The sequence below is a fragment of the Chelonia mydas genome, chromosome 1 (assembly GCF_015237465.2).
Source record: "Chelonia mydas isolate rCheMyd1 chromosome 1, rCheMyd1.pri.v2, whole genome shotgun sequence".
NCBI classification, from domain to species: Eukaryota; Metazoa; Chordata; order Testudines; family Cheloniidae; genus Chelonia; species Chelonia mydas.
In genome coordinates this window covers 42,024,480-42,041,748 of record NC_057849.1, presented here as the reverse complement: position 1 = coordinate 42,041,748, position 17,269 = coordinate 42,024,480, and the positions used below count along the sequence as shown (strand labels likewise).

The 17,269-nt window shown below is 41.7% G+C and overlaps 1 protein-coding gene across 1 annotated transcript in view; it reads right to left on the bottom strand.

Annotated features, from left to right (window-relative positions):
* The window catches only part of SGCG (sarcoglycan gamma), a 125,557-nt gene that overhangs the window by 40,846 nt on the left and 67,442 nt on the right, over window positions 1–17,269 (bottom strand). The window contains exon 6 of the mRNA XM_037891116.2: window positions 5,622–5,741. Coding sequence (XP_037747044.1) covers window positions 5,622–5,741 — 120 coding nt within the window. The remainder of the gene's footprint in view (window positions 1–5,621; window positions 5,742–17,269) is intronic.

Sequence of the window (17,269 nt, the reverse complement as noted above, 5' to 3'; positions counted from 1 at the left end):
TTACTGCCCCAAGGTATGCACTATTGTTCCAGAGAGGGGAGTCTCGTGTGCCGATTCTTCACGGCTCATTTACACCAATGCAAAGGTGAGCACAAAGGGAGTGTAAAACCTATTTACACTTACTTTGCACTGGTATAAATGATTACACAAAGTGCAGGACAACAGAAGATCAGGCCCAGAGAGCAAACTATTTGGGTTCAGTATTGTCTCAGGCCAATTATCTGTCAAGCTCTGAAGTGGAGGTGAAACCTTCTGCATAGCTATATTTCTACCTGCACAGGGGTCCACCTGTTTTTTTCTCTGCATATTTGCTCCCCTCTGTAGCACAGAAGTGGGGGTCATTTGGACCTTACTTTTGTTTTTTTGATCACCATGAGAACTGTCTGGCACTGTAACTCTGACAGTACTAGGTCAAATATCTCAAGCTTGATGAGAAAAAGGTGATTTCAGGAGTTAGGCTGCTCAGTGAACTCTCAGAATAATCATGTGGTTTTCTGAAATATAATTTTACTATAATTTACAAATGATTTTTATCCTCTGCTATGCTGTATTTTAGTTGCAAGACAGTCAGCTTTCCTAATGAGTGATTAATGAGTTGTGGGTCTGGGGACAGAATAGGCCCAGTGTTCCTCCTGCATGTCATAAGAGGCAACTAAAAGGGGGCTGCCTGGACAGGGATGGGCTTGGTCAGGTTAGAAATTTGCACAAGACACACCATATGATGAGCAAGTCAACGATGTCCGTACCAGTTTGATTGCAGCCCGGGTTAATAATGACCGTGCCATCTGTTTCCCACCAGGGCAGACGCGACAAGTATACTACTGGTGTAACTCCAACAAAGAGGATCCTGGGAAGAGATATCACCACCATAGCCACATGGAATGTAAGGACATTGAGACAAACAGGGAGGTTGAAAGAACTCACGTAAAAAATGGAACAATACACCTGACACCTCCTAGGAATCTGTGATGTTAGATGGAAGAACTTTGAAGAAGTATAACAGAAGAAGGCCATGTACTCTATTACAGTGGAGAGGACAAACATGTCAATGGCATAGGATTTCTTGTGCATAAAGATATCAAGAATTCAGTATTAGGATGCCACCCAGGGTCCAGCAGGCTTATTTCTATCCGTCTAAAGGCAGTACCATTTAATATCACAGTGGTACAAGTCTACTCCCCTACAACAGACTATGACGATGAGCAAATTGAAGATTTTTACAATCAGCTCCATGATATCATCGATAAGGTACACAAGAAAGATATCCTGATTGTACAAGGATATTGGAATGCTAAAGTGGGTACTGATACACAGGCAGATTGGTGAGATTATTGTGGTCCTCTCTGTAATGCGGTAACCAATGAGATGGGATTGAGACTTTTGGTGTTTGCCAGCTATAACAATCTGGTTCTTGCAAACACATTAGGAGCACATAAAGCATTCAGATGATCAATCTGGCTGTGATGTAGACCATTAGGTGTGTGCCATGTTGACTACATCATGGTGCAAAACCGATTTTGTTCTGGGATTAACCAAGCTAAAACAAGGAGCATCCCTGGTGCTGATATTGGAAGTAATCACAACCTTGTGATACTAAATTTTTGGCTATGGCTAAGAAAAATTGTCAGGCCAAAGTTCACCAGAACCAAGTTTGACTTAGAAAGACTCAGAGACTAAAACATTGCAGTCATTCAAAGCAATGATTGGCAGAAAATTTGGCTCGCTGCTTGCTCTAGAGGAAGATGTAGAAACAATGACCAACAATTTCAATGCTATAAGGAATGAGGCAGCAATGGACATCCTTGGGAAACATCGTAAGAAGACAAAACCATAGGTCAGAAACGAAATACTATAAATGTGTGACATCAGAAGAGAATTTAAAGAGAGACAAGAACAGCACTGAGGGAGCTGATAAATACAAAGCGATGGGCAGAAAGATCAAGAAAGGAATGAAGGTGGCCAAGGAGATATGGACTGAAAAATAATGCTCAAAAATTGAAGAGTGTATCAATAATAAAAATAGCAAACGAGCCTTCCAGGTTGTAAAAGATCTAACAAAGGAAAGATGGACTAAAGCTAATGCAATTCAAGACAAAGAAGGGAACAATCTTACAGAAGAAAGGGACATCATCAATAGGTGGACAAACTACTGCTCTGATCTATACAACCACCAGACAAATGGAGATCCTAGTGTCTTAGACAGCACAGATTCAACAGAGGAAGATAACTTTCCAACACTACATGAAGTGGAGACACCTGTTAAATCACTCAAGAATGGAAAGGCTACAGATATTGACAACATCTCAGATGAACTGATGAAATTCAGAGGAGAAATAGTAATAGATGTACTCACCAAGATCTACAACAAGATCTGGTAGACTGATGAGTGGCCCTCCACGTGGACTGTCACTAATCATCACTCTGACAAAGAAAGACAACCTACAATTGTGTCCAAAATTACCAGACCATAAGCTTAATTAGCCATCCCAGCAAAGTGATGTTGAAAGTCATATTGAACAGATTGAAGCCAAGCAGACAATATCATCGCTGAAGAACAGGCTGGCTTTTGTGCTGGAAGAAGTACCACAGAACAGATTTTCAACCTTTGTGTTCTATGTGAGAAGTACTTACAACACCAGCAGGACATCTACCACTTCTTTGTTGACTTCAAGAAGGCGTTTGACAGAGTATGGCAAGAAGCTCTCTGGGAAACCGTGAAGTACAATGTTGGTCATAAGAAGAAAAGGAGTACTTGTGGCACCTTAGAGACTAACCAATTTATTTGAGCATAAGCTTTCGTGAGCTACAGCTCACTTCATCGGATGCAGTGAGCTGTAACTCACGAAAGCTTATGCTCAAATAAATTGGTTAGTCTCTAAGGTGCCACAAGTACTCCTTTTCTTTTTGCGAATACAGACTAACACGGCTGTTACTCTGAAAGTTGGTCATAAGCTTATTCTTACCATTAAACAACTGTATGCCAAGGCCAGCAGTGCAGTTCTTGGCAATGGCACAATAGGACAGTGGTTTTGCGCCACTGTTGGAGTCCGCAAGGCTGCCTTCTTTCACCCACACTGTTCAACATCTGCTTGGAGTGCATAATGACTGATGCTCTAGAAGATCACATATGCACAGTCAGCACTGGTGGGGCGGGGGAGTGCGAACAATCTCAAATCTTCGCTTTACTGAAGACATTGATGGCCTGGCAGTCAGCAAAGATGAACTGCTAACCTTGTGAAATGACTGGATGAAACCTCCATAAAATATGGCATGGAAATCAGTGCAGAGAAAACCAAGCTGATGACAAACAAAGGTGATGGGATCAGCTCACATACCACTGTCAGTGGACAAGAGCTGGAGACAGTGAAACAGTGCAAGTATTTGGGGGCAATAATCACTGATGAAGGATCCAAGGCAGAAATTCCGGCAAGAACTAGGCAAAGCTAAAGCCAATTTGGAGGAATTAGAACATCTCCCTGGAATCCAAACTGAAACTGCTGCACACATTGGTCATCTCCATTTTTCTGTATGTGTGCAAGACATGGACCCTTACAGCAGAACTTGAACAGAAAATACAGGTAATAGAGATGAGATGCTTCCGTAAAATCCTGGGCATCTCCTACTTTGACCACGTCACCAATGAAGAGGTCTGCAACATCACCCAATGCGCTGGGTCATATGAAGACCTCCTGATGACCGTAAAGAAGCGCAAGCTGAAGTGGTACAGCCATGTAACAAGATCATCTGGCCTAGATGCCAAGATCATCCTCCAAGGGACAATACAGGGGAAGAGAAGAAGAGGTAGACAAAAGAAGAGATGGATTGACAACATAAAAGAGTGGACAGGAATGGACTTCACAGAGACACAGTTGTCAGGGGTGGAGACAATTTGCTGATTGCTCATCAACGATAGTGTCCCAACGACCAATGTGGTTATGGGAGTGATGATGATGAATAAGGTATATAAGAGATGAAAAGAGAAGTGAAGATGCGTCACTATATTGTACATAAAGATAAAGAATTTCAAAATATTCTTGATTTGTTTTTGAAGCCTGCATGTATCATGTGTCCACAGCTTACTCAACATTCTATACAAAACTAATAACATTGTCTTTAATGAACAAGTAATACTTTAAAAGAGCTTATTTTAAAAATTGTTATAGTGGGCTTGATTGTCCTCTCACTTATACAGCTTTCATACTGGAACAATTTAATTGACTTTAATGGATTTGCTCCTGATTTTCAGTGATGTGAAAGGGAATCAAGCCTTATACTGTATGTCTACATACTAGCTATGAAACTGCACAGTTATCTTTGCCAACTAGAAGATTAAAAGAGGAGTAGAATACATATTTTAACATCACTATTTCAATGAATGTATGATTTTGACTTTGTGCACAGATAGTCCTTTTCAAAATCAACTAACAATTGTCCAGTCTTTCATATCTTTACTAAACATGCTAACCATGCTTTTTTGTTAAAATTTGGTGTCCCATGGGTATATAATAATCATTTGAGGTGGTTTCCTGGTTAAGTAAAGTTGTAATTTCAATTAAGTTAAAAAGCAAAAAGTCTTAAGATATAACCCTGAGGAATAAACATAATTTATGAACACAAATATTTTAACTTAAATTTGTCTTAGAAGTGCTAATTGTACACTAACTACTACTGTTATATTTTTATACAGTGAAATAACTTGCCTTGATCTATTAAAATTAAGACCTCAAGTTTTTAGAGTACTAATAATGAAAGCAAGTTAAATATGGCAGGCGTAATTAGATTCTAAAATATGGAAACTGAAATTGAAAGTAAGTTATGTGGCAATGTCAGTATTTTCTTTGATGAATTATTCCAATTTAAATCCAGAGCAACTGAACTTTAATATGTACATTTTAAAGCAATTTAGACCTGGAAAATGTTGTTAGTGGCTACAGGTCACGTAAGTACTAGTTTACAATGGAGCAGAGTAAAATGTCTTTATGTATGCTATCAAATGAAAGCATAGTAACTACTGTTCTGAATTAATGTTAATGTGCAGAACTATTCAGACATGATCTGATAACGTCCAAGGCAAATTTGTCTTTTGGTAAGTGACATTTTAAATGCACTATACTTAATAAAGTGCTATGGTGTAAATATCAAAGGCAAGGGGAAATAAGAGCATGTTGTCACTTTAAAAGAAGGTATAAAAAAAATCACTGTTTTACAGCAGAACTGGGCAAAAGTTCCATGTAGAATTCTCAATCCAAATGGTTACACAAATAAGACCATGCAGGATTCCCTCAGTCCTAGTTTATCAATTACCACGTGTACTTAAAATAAGAAATGGATGAGAAAAACAGCTCAGGCACAACGTCTGCTACCCACAAGAGTTAGTTTAGGGTGAAGTTTATGCAAACCCCATTATAATGCTAATGACATTCCTAACCCAGCAATTAAATTTATTGATAAAGGTCAGAACATTTTCAAATTTTCCCTTTCCTAATGAGGTAAAGATAGAACTTGTGTTTACAGGCACATGGTTTAATGTAAATGTTATTTTAGATGAACTGTGTGTGGTTTTGCTTTAGTTATATGTGGAAACGGATTTTTCAGGCATTTCTTAAATGTCTATTACGAACCTGTGATTCGAAGTTTATCTGTACCAACTAAAACTTCATTTTCATCCACTGTAAAAAGTGGCTTGCCATCTACGGAGTTGATCTGAAACTGTTGACCATGGACTTCTACCATTTTAGGACCTGAAAAGCATATTTGACAAGATAAATGATTATTAAGTGAACTTTCATAATGATTCCTTTCTTGCACTCTATACATAAATAATCAGCCATGTAACACCAGGTTATTCAAAATCCACTCTTATCAACTTTGTGAGTCATCTAAAGGCATTTAGGAATTGTGAAGATACTATGGTAATGGCGGACATATGAAGGATCTTTGATCATTATAAGTGTAATATCGCTTCCTTAATTAACAAAAATACTGATGACATTGATATGTTTGCAACATCCTCATTATTAGGGAGAATAAGCTCTTCATAAAACAATCCCTTAGCTGTTTACACATCAAGTGCAGTTCTGGCTCCACATTTTACAAAAGTTGCCTATCATGTTCTTCTTAAATCACATAAAATTAATTGAAAAATATTTTCAGACTTCGAATGCCAAAAAAATCATCCAGTGGACTGGCCATCCTATCAACACATTAAAATGAGTCAAAGCAGAGGGTTTGTCTGGCACTGTCTGGCCTGAAATGTAGATTGCCAGTTGTGAATCTATTTGGAGTTCGCTGATTGTTGAAGAGAATGACTCCTGTCAAGATCAAAGGGGGGTTGCGTTTTTCTTCTTCAAAATGGCAACTACCCTTCTTAACAGACTCACAGATTCCTAAATCACTAAAACATATTTTATTTTGGTCTCCAAGAGTTGCTTTGTGGGCAAGCCTGTAACAGCCTAGACAATTTCCATCGCTATCCCCATTCAGGCCAATTCTTTATCATTCCCATTTCATAGACTCATAGAAATGTAAGGCTGGAAGGGACCTAGAGAGGTCATCTAGTCCATTCCCCTACACGGGACCAAGTATATCAAGACTATACTTAACAGATGTTTGTCTAACCTGTTCTTAAAAGCCTCCACTGATGGAGAGTCCACAACTTCCATTGATAACTTATTTTAGTACTGTGACAAAGCTCTGTCCTTCTCTCCATGGGTCCCGGGTTTCCTGGTGGATTTCACTAGCCTCAGAGGCTCACTGTGACCCTCCACGTACCCCTTCTCTCTCTAGAGACAAGGGTCACAGTCTACTGAGCCATTTTCATCATAAGCCAGCAAGGGAGGTGAGGAGAAGCTATCCTCCCTTGCACAGTCTCTGTTGTCTCCCAGTCTTAGTGATTAATCGGGGGGCGGGGGGGGGGGCAAAGGGGGAAGCCCAGGCCCGCCCTCTACTCCCAGCTGCAGCCCAGGGACCCTAATAGTATCAGCTATGGTAGCTGACCTTTTAGAAACATGACACGTACAATTCCCTGGGCTACTTTCCCACAGCAGCCCCCACTTCCTCAAGCTGCACTTCACCCTTAACTCAGGGCCTCCTTCCTTGTGCCTGATATGGTGTGTACTGCTCAGACTCTCCAACAGCACAACTTCCTCCCACAGCTCCTGATATCCACACCCACCTGACTAACTGGGAGGCTTTTAACTAGTTTCAGCCAGTCCCTGATTGGCTTCAGGTGTCCCAATCAACCTAGCATTCTCCCTGCCTTCTGGAAAGTTCTTAATTGGCCCCAGGTGTCTTAATTGACCTGGAGCAGCTGCCATTTAACTTGTCCTGGTACCAGGGATTTGTTTAGCCTGGAGCTAATATATCTATCTCCCACTACTTTTCTATAGCCATCTGGCCTTGCCCCATCACAGTACTTAATTATCCTTACATTTGGAAAGCTTTTCCCAATATCTAGCATAAATCTCCCTTGCTGCAGATTAAGCTTATTACTTTTTGTCCTAAACTCGATAGCCATGAAGAAGAATTCATTACCATCCTTTTGATAATAGTGTTATCAGTCTTTTCTCAAGATTAAACATGTCCAATTCTTTCAACTTTTTCTTGGCCCATGTTTTTTAAATCTTTTATCATTTTTGTTGCTTTATTCTGGACTTTCTCCAATTTCTCTTTCTTAAAGTGTGGTGCCTCAAACTGGACACACTACTCGAGCTGAGACCTCACCAGTGCTGAGTAGAGTGGAACAATTACCTCATGTGTCTTACATATGACACTCTGTTAATACATTTCACAATGATATTAGCCTTTTATGCAACTGCATCACATGTTGGCTCTTATTCAACTTGTGATCCACTGTAACCTCCAGATCCTTTTCAGATGTACCACTGCTTAGCCAATTATTCCCCATTTTGTAGTTGTGCACTGATTTTTAACTTCATAAGTGTAGTACTTTGCACTTGTCTTTACATAATTTCATCTGGTGATTACAGATCAATTCTCCAATTTATCAAGGTCAATTTGAATTCTAATCTTGTCCTCCAAAGTGCTTGCAACCCCTCCCAATCTGATGTCATCCACAAAATTTATAAGCGTAATCTCCAATCAATTAACCAAGTCATTACTGAAAATACTGAAAAGCACTTGTCCCAGGACAGACTTGTGCAGCACTCCACTAGATACTTCCTCCCAGTTTCACAGTGATAACTACTCTTTGAGTGCGTTTTTTTAAGCAGTTGTGCACCAACCTTATTGTAATTTCATCTAGACCACATTTCTCATGTGGAGCTGTGTCAAAAGCCTTACTAAAATCAAGATTTATCACATCTACTGCTTCTCCCACTCCCTCCATTCACTAGGCCAGCGGTTCTCAAACTTTAGCAACCCATTTCGGGCAGGGCCGCTCAGTCCCAGGCCCTGTCCCAAATCCACCTCTTCCCCCAGGCCCCACCCCACCTCCTCCCGCCCCCTGCTCACTCCATCCTCCCTCCCTCCATTGCTTGCTCTCCCCCACCCTCACTCACTTTCACCAGGCTAGGGCAGTGGGTTGGGGTGCAGGAGGGGGTGCGGGATGCGGACTCTGGGAGGGAGTTTGGGTGCAGGAGGGAGTTTGTGTGCAGGCTCTGGGCTGGGGGTTGGGGTGTGGGCTCTGACCAGGTGGCGCTTACCTCGGGTGGCTCCCAAAAGCAACTGGCACATCTCTCTGACAGCGGCTCCTAGGTAGGGGGAGCGGGGGGAAAGGGCAGTCTCTATGCGCTGCCCCTGCGCACAGGCAGAGCACCTGTAACTCCCCTTGCCTGCGCCCCCACCCCCCTAGGCTGCAGGGATGTGCCGGCCGCTTCCAGGAGTGGTGAGGAGATAGGGCAGGTAGGGAGCCTGCCTTAGCCCCGCTACACCACCAGACTTTTAGCACCTAAAATCTCCTGGTTTGGCTTCAGTAGCCTCCAGGAGATAGAGGGAGGGGGAGGAGTTGATCAGTGGGGCCCACAGGCCCCCTGAAATACCATCAGGGACCCCCAGGGGTTCATGGACCCCAGTTTGAGAAAATATGCTAATGAGTGTGAATATAATGTAACTGGAATATGCTTCATGCAAAAAGTCTCTTGTAAGGTATCATTACAAAGCTTATAATCTACTGAGTGTGGTCATCCTATTTGTATAAATGTATCATTCTTGTATTTGAAATTAGAAATATGAAATATAACTCTCAGGTTCTATTGTAATTATGCAAAGTGTGGGCCATTAATAGTGGTTTGGAATCTTGATAACTCCCATTAACCAGGACAATTGACTGTAGATGGCTCTGTTTACTTGCAAGCCTTCCCGTGAGTCAGGCCAGGAAGAATGAAGGCTTGGGGTCTCACAGAACATATGACCATGTCACCTGGTACTGGAATCCATCTTAAACCTGGGGCTTTTCCATGTAGAAGGAGGGGTGGGACAAAAGAGAGACAAAAGATTCCCACCTTGTGCCAAAGCTATATAAGGAGGTGGAACAGAACAAAGGAGGTTCCAGTCATGAGAAATCCCCTAGTTACCACCTGAGCTGGAGCTAACAAGAACTGTACCAGGGGAAAGGATTGGGCCCAGACTAGGAAGGAGTCCAGTCTATGAAAGAAGCTTATTGGAACATCTCTGAGGGTGAGATTTTATCTGTAATCAGTTTCCTACTGTACTAGGCTTAGACTTGCACGTTTTATTTTGCTTCGTAACTTAGTTTGTTCTATCTGCTATTACTTGAAACCACTTAAATCCTACTTTTTATATTTAATAAAATCACTTTTGGCTTATAAATTAACTCAGAGTAAGTAATTAATTCCTGGGGGAGCAAACAGATGTGCATATCTCTCTATCAATGTTATAGAGAGTGGACAATTTATGAGTTTACCCCATATAAACTTTATACAGAGTAAAACAGATTTATTTGGGGTTTGGACCCCATTTGGAACTGGGTATCTGGGTGCTAGAGACAGGAGCACTTTCTAAGCCGTTTTCATTAGGTCTGCAGCTTCTGGGGGACATGATTCATCCCTGGGTCTGTGTTTGCAGCAGGCTAGCATGTCTATCTCAGCAAGACAGGGTACTGAAGTCCCAAGCTGGCAGGGAAAATGGGCTCAGAGGTAGTCTTAGCACATCAGGTGGAAGTCCCATGGGGGTCTCTGTGATCCAACTGTCACACCTTCAATCTATGAAAATGACAGTCAACTGTCATTCTGCACCTGCTGAGCCTATAGTTGAATCTTTCCTTGGTGCTGTTGAGGTGGCTGGTGTACAGCTTCATTAGTCAGGAGCAAAGGGTAGGCTGGGTCTACCTGGGTCACTACTGGCATTTTAACGTTGATTTATGTTTTGAAACCCCATAGTTTCATTGCCACTAATCATTTCAACATTGCCAGTAATCAAGCACATAAATCACATTTTGGACGCAGATCAAAATATGCAATTAGTACAGAGATACTTATGGTCACACATCGTCACAAATTCCTTACCTTCCTCTCTTCCCAGCCTGTGAGAGAAATAACTGATTTTCTTGGGGGTGGGGGAGTTGAGAAAATGTGTGTAATGTCTGTATGTGGGAATGTTTGCAGTATTGTTTTAGCCATGTTGGTCCCAGGATATGAGAGAGACAGAATGAGTGACTTTTATAGGACCAACTTCTGCGAGTAAAAGTGAAAGGGACAAGCTTTCAAGCTTCACAGAGCTCTTCTTCAGGTCTGTAGAAGGAAACTAGAGTGTTCATGCTAAATACAAGGTGGGACAGATTGTTAAGCATAAGGAGTTCACACATGTTGTAGGAGACCATTTAAAATTAACCAATTAACACCTCTGAAGTCGTAAGACAATGTGGTTTAGTAGGCAGATGGGTGTGTTACAAGTTGTTGTAATGGTCTCTAAGGTGCCACAAATACTCCTTTTCCTTTTACGAATACAGACTAACATGGTTGCTACTGAAACCTGTGGTTGGAGAGTATCTACCATCGTAGCAGTGGAGATATGTCTTCAGATTTTGCATTTGTTGTTTTGACAGTGTCTGCTGCTGCTTTGAATTGGTGTGACATACCCTGTGGGGAACTTGCTTGTGATGATGACCTTGTTGAAGCTGAGGGGTTGTTTGAAGGCCAGTGGTTTTTTTCCCCTGTATTGAAGACGGTTTCCCTGTGGTATGTGGGTGCCTCTTTCCATGATGAGATCTACTTCCTTCGTGGAGTATCCTTGTTCGGTGAAGGCAGTTTTAAGTGTGTTAAGACATGTATTCTGGACTTTCTCTTCAGAGCATTTTCTGCAGTATCTGAGATCCTGGATGTAGATAACAGATTTCTTGGTGTGTCTTGGGTGGTTACTGGATCTGTGAAGGTAGGTGTGGCGATCTGTGGGTTTCTTGTATATAGTTGTCTGTAGGGTTCCATTGTTGAAGCTGATAGTGGTGTCCAAGAAGTTGAAGTGGGAGGGTCCCAGAGCTCAGGCTGCAGCCAAGTCCGAGCCTCTTTATCACAATTAAACAGACCCTTAGACCGAACAAGCTGGCAAGGGACAGCCGCATGTGTCCAGGGCTGGATTAACCTTAGGCTCTCCTAGTTTTAGGAACTACTCGTCAGGCAGGGGGCACGGCTGCGGCTGGGTGAGGGGGAGCGAGCTTGCTCACACAGCCCTGTTGGAGCGCTTCTGCCAGCAGGAAAGGCAAAGCAGCCCCCTGTGGCTTGGACGAAGATCAGCCGGCAGCCTGTTGCTATTCCTCCCTCACATCTCCCTGCGCTGTAGGAACACACTGCTAGGTATCCGGTTAACACTGGTAACTGGACTCTAAAAATCTGCTTACCACAGAAACCTGTGCCAGCTGTGGGTGTAGTTTGAGCAGGCAATATCCCTACCCCTGATTCCTCCAGAGGTCTGCTTAGCTGTCAGGGAGGGAAGAAGCTCCCTCTGTCCCTCTCCTCAGCTGAGGCTAGCAGACAGCTCCAGGACGCTGACTCCTGGGTCCTAGTGCCCATCACTGTCATCTTCTATGTGTGCTGGGTCCCATTTCTGGACAACTGGTGAGTGCCTGGGGGGAAGGGGGGGTCGGGGTCAGGGCCAGGGGGTGGTGCAGGAAAGAGGCAGTACCAGAGCGGTAGGGAAGCTTGCACAGAACCTGCACACACTCTATCCAGCTCCAGCCAGAACTATTGCCCCTCCCATGTATAAGGAACAAATTCCCACACATTTGTAGGAAAAACAAAACAAAACATCCCATTTGGTATACCAGTACTTTAACTTTTACAATACCTTCCATCGAGGGGCTTCAGATTTATGATGCACTGTATTCAATACTGTATTGAACTGTACTAAAAATCAAAGAAATCCAATTTTTTTCCTTGATGTATTTTTCTGTACTGGGATGCTCAGGCAACCAAGTTCTTTCCTTATGCTCAGCGTAGTTCCACAGGCCAACACATCGTTGTGCTTTTAAGGGGTTGCAAAAGCACTGGAGGAAGCTCAACCCACATTGTTGCAAGTTTCTCCATCCCCTCTCCCTCAAGGATTTTAAATCCACTTCTTAGCAGGCTACGATAAAAAGACTGGCTGAATAGGCTAAAGGCAGGTTCTGTCCATTTGCTGATTCTCCAGCAGTTCAATCCATCATAAAAGTACCTCACATTTCATTTCTTTTGAGTTTCATTCAAAAACTGTAAAGCTAAATAAACCTTAAGCTAGTCCTCATTTTTCTGCCCCAATTCAAACTAACTTCTTTCCCAAGTGGAAAATATTGGGTAAGCATGGAATGTGTGTGATTCGAGAAGGGAATGAGAACACAGGCTAATTCCTGCTGACAGTTACACCTGTGTAACCTTATTGACTTCAGGGAGAACAGATTTTTTCACAAGAATAGATTTTGGTCCTTCTGCTTTTCCACACCTGGTATAACCAGAATCTCATTCACTTTCCTCCCCTAAACTCTGAGCACTTTAAGGGAAAAAATAAGCAAGGTCTGCTTGATTTACACATGCAAATGAAACAGGAAGCTCTCCCTTCATTCTACACCAGCCTTAAACAAACACCAGACCTGATGTAACAAGGCTGTCACTACAGCAGCCTTGGTTGGACTGTTCTTTTGAAAGATCCTTAATGGTTCTTTTAAGATGCAGATTTTCAGTGAAATCTTTTTGTTCGGGGGTGGGGCAGAGAACACAACAGGGAATAGCTCTGTTTTGCTAACTCCTAGTCATTCAAAAGCTGAAAGTTTGTTTAATGTTTGTACAGTGATTTTGAAGAGCTAACATAGTACAGAAGTGGTAAGTATTAGCACTGTGCAACCACCTGAAGATCTGTGTCACTTCTAACTGTTAGCTTAAAACAAACAAATGCAAACCATATGGCAATGGTGCACATAGAACTCATGCTTAAAAAACCTCATGTCAGAGCTACTGATCACACATTCTAGAATAGATAATACTTAGTCCTGCCATGAGTGCAGGGGACTGAACTAGATGACCTCTCAAGGTCCCTTCCAGTCCTGTGATTCTATTCTATGATTCTAATTGTGGAAGAGCTTAGTGACAGAATGGCTTGATGTGGTGAATCACTGTAGATTAACTACACAAACTGGGTGTCATCCCACAAATAATATTTGGGTTCAATGTGAAAACAGTAATTATGCTCAGCCAGTACAACACTGGGAGGCAGCTTTCAGAACAAGACAGCCTAAAATACAATGCCACCCAATGTAATTTTCCCACTACTACTTCCTCCACTTCAGTGGATTTTACACCTGAGTGGTTTTCTTTTACATAATAAAAGCTGGCTGCCTCCCAGACTGCAGTCAGAGTGAGATAGGGTATGTGGTGTAGAGCCCATAGCTTGGGGAAAACACCTGCAGGGCTTGGCTTTGCACTGTGTCATGTGGAGAGCTGAGGGTAGAAGCACAAGGTTGAAAGAGGTGAGCAGGATGGGGAATGTTGCAGTGTTCTTCCTCATAGAGATGAGCACTCCACCACCTAGAAGGAAGGAGGCCTAAAAGAAGGACAGCGTAGCATTCCTCGTGCTACCTCTTACTCAGAACTATCTGTTTGAAGAATTGAGTGTAGTGAAAGGGTTAGATAGTAGTGAGAGTGAGTTTGTATGTGTGTGTGTGGGGGGGGGGGGGGAAGGGTGAGAAAACCTGGATTTGTGCTGGAAATGGCTCTACTTGATGATCACTTTAGATAAGCTGTTGCCAGCGGGGGAGTGGGGTGGGAGGAAGTTTTGTTTCATGGTCTCTGTGTGTATATAATGTCTTCTGCAGTTTCCACGATATGCTATGCATCCGATGAAGTGAGCTGTAGCTCACGAAAGCTCATGCTCAAATAAACTGGTTAGTCTCTAAGGTGCCACAAGTACTCCTTTTCTTTTTAAAATAAACTTGTTAATTTGTAAGTAGATAAATGTTTGATGACTTCATAATTTTTGCAATATGTAATTCATACTTAGCCCTTCCCTCCTATTAGCCTTAGGCTGCTTATAACCTTAATCCAGCCCTGCACATGTCTAATTGTAGTGTAGACATATGCTAAGAAAGAGGATTCTCTGTGCAACTGCAGAGCACTGGTATCCATGCCCAGCTGGTGTCCCATCTCCAGCTGTGGCTAATCCCTGATTTTTCAGAGAAAGGAGACAAAAACAAACAAACAAACAAAAATACTTCTATTTTGAATTGTGCATTGAGGGTGGGGGAAAAGAGAGGAGGAGGAGGATCGCTTCCTAACTGTTGCAAGCAACTGGCTGAAGCCCCGAAGCATGCGATTTTATTATAATAATTTTCATACTGCAGAGTTGCAAGTGTTATGAGCATGTTGAGAGCAATGCAAAGCTTCCTGTTTTCTCCATGGCACATGAAGGAAGGGAATGAACAGGTGGCTTCACAAATTTATAGACTCCTAGCCCCGAGCGCACCATCATGCCTTTCCAGACCAAACCAGTGCACAAAAAGGTCATAGAATTTGAAGTCAATATGCTTCAGTGCTTTGCTGAAATTGGACAATGTAAAATATTTCTTGTGTACTGAGAAAGATCAATATGAAAATGATATAGAGTGACAGTCCAAAACTCTTCCACTGAGTGATACCTTAATTTGCAAGTGTTCCACTGATGTCAGTAGGACTTTCTTGCACAGTAAGATGCTTACTACTCAATGGGAGTCTGGGTATCAGAATCTTGTCCATAATGACTAGTTTAATTTTTTATAAGTTAATTTGCATTTGATTATGTTTAATTAACTTTAATCTCAAATGCATTGCTACTGACATTATTTTTCTTTATTTTCTCCTGTATTTCAATTTTTATTGTTTATATCTTAAAAAGGTTTCACTATTCTGTACATCCAAGTACACTATGGTATCACAGAAGACTAATAGTTACAGAAGTTTAATACACACCTGCCATGCATCAAAACAAGAGGAAACAGGGAAAGAAGGATCAATTAAAAAGTCTGCACAGTGCTTTATTGGCAGCCTCCTGTCGTTCTCTAAATGGTGGCTAATCTGAGTAAACTGAAGGTGACTGTTAAATAAAACAAGAAGTTATGCCTTGAAATTATGAAATCTATTGAGTCACTAAAATTTAAATACACCTTTTACTTTACTGGGATCAAAACTCTACTTTTCCTCCTGGAATGGACAGTGTAAGTTCTCCTTTTTAGGAACACTGATTCACCTCTAAAATTCTTCAGTGAGGTTTGTAATTTTTCTTTCTATTAATTACTCTTGTATCATATCTTTGCTTCTCACAATCCAGCTGGACATTGATTAAAGTCATGCAAGTAATAATTTTTCTGCCGTATAGAGATCTTGATGAAATACATTTTGGCTTCTATCTTAAAAATAAGAAAGAAAGAAAAACTGAAGTTTTTAATGAAAGCCTTCTGGGAAAAGTAAAGAAGGGAAAACTAATGATTTTATGATGTTATTAATTAAGTCAAGTTTATAAAACTGGCTTCAGGGTTTTCCCTGTAAAAACATTATCAAACTCTTATGTACAACATGCTTCATTAACACTGTTCTCTGCCTATTATGTCTCTAATGAAAAAATATCATTACTTGAAAATGAAATGTCACAACACTGATAAGAAAAATAAAAATGATCTGACACTCTAGTGCAGCAATTTATAGAAGACAATTAATACTAATGAAGTAATATATTAAGTATTGACACTGTTTTATCTGTATTGTTATAACTTTGTTCCCATTTGTTACAAAAAAATTCATAGCACAAACATTGTTCTTACTTTAGCAGCTACCTCAAACTACAGTGATGGACACAGGAGATAGTCAACACTATGCCTAGAAACTGTAACATTGCTTTCAAACTGCATAAATCATTTTGATTGTTACCATATTTCCATGCTTTATTGGTTGGTGTAGAGAATTTCACAGATTTTGCATGTCAAAGCATCCCGATTTTATAGTTATTGAAGTGGATTGTCACTAACTTTAGAATACTTAAATACTTAAATACTTTTGATAAAAGCCAAAACAGATACCAGGGTTGCAGAGGTGCAGCCTGGGGTTAGGCAGAGGCAGCTGGTCTGATCCCCTTGCCAGTGATGAGTGGTTTACACACTGCAGTCTGCCTCAGTGAGTGGGGGGCTAGATGGTGACTGGCAATAGCCACTGAGGCAAGGTGGGGATAGAGGGTTGGGAGTTCCCCTGGGAGGGGAGACCCAGAGTGGGGGTACTGCTGGGGCAGAACCCTGAGGTGAAGGGGCACTGGGGTCTGGGAGGGACATGGGGGGTGGTGGTGGGGCAGCGGCAGGTGAGACCCTGGCTAGCAGAGGGCGCTCTGTATGCTGGAGAGCTAATTCCTGAGACAACCAGCAGGAGGCACCATGCCAGCAAGTCATCGCATTGCTACACAGATGGATTCAAGATGTGATTCTGGTCTTCTAAAGACAAAAGGCAATAGTCTCTTCATGAAGATTCTCCAGAAACTGTGGTACAATCCTAACTATTACAGATCACCAACTGAAGATTCACTGGGGACAGTCATCCCAGTAGGAGTAAATTTGGACTCTCTGTTTTCCCAGGTAAGCTTCCACTACCAGTAGTTATTTGATAAATACCATCAGTGCTGTTGATAGCCCTAAGGGCAGAACTCTATTGATAATAGGAATTGACCACCTGAACCTTAGGTACAATCCTAACTATTACAGATCACCAACTGAAGATTCACTGGGGACAGTCATCCCAGTAGGAGTAAATTTGGACTCTCTGTTTTCCCAGGTAAGCTTCCACTACCAGTAGTGGCTGTAGTAGCAGTAGTAGCT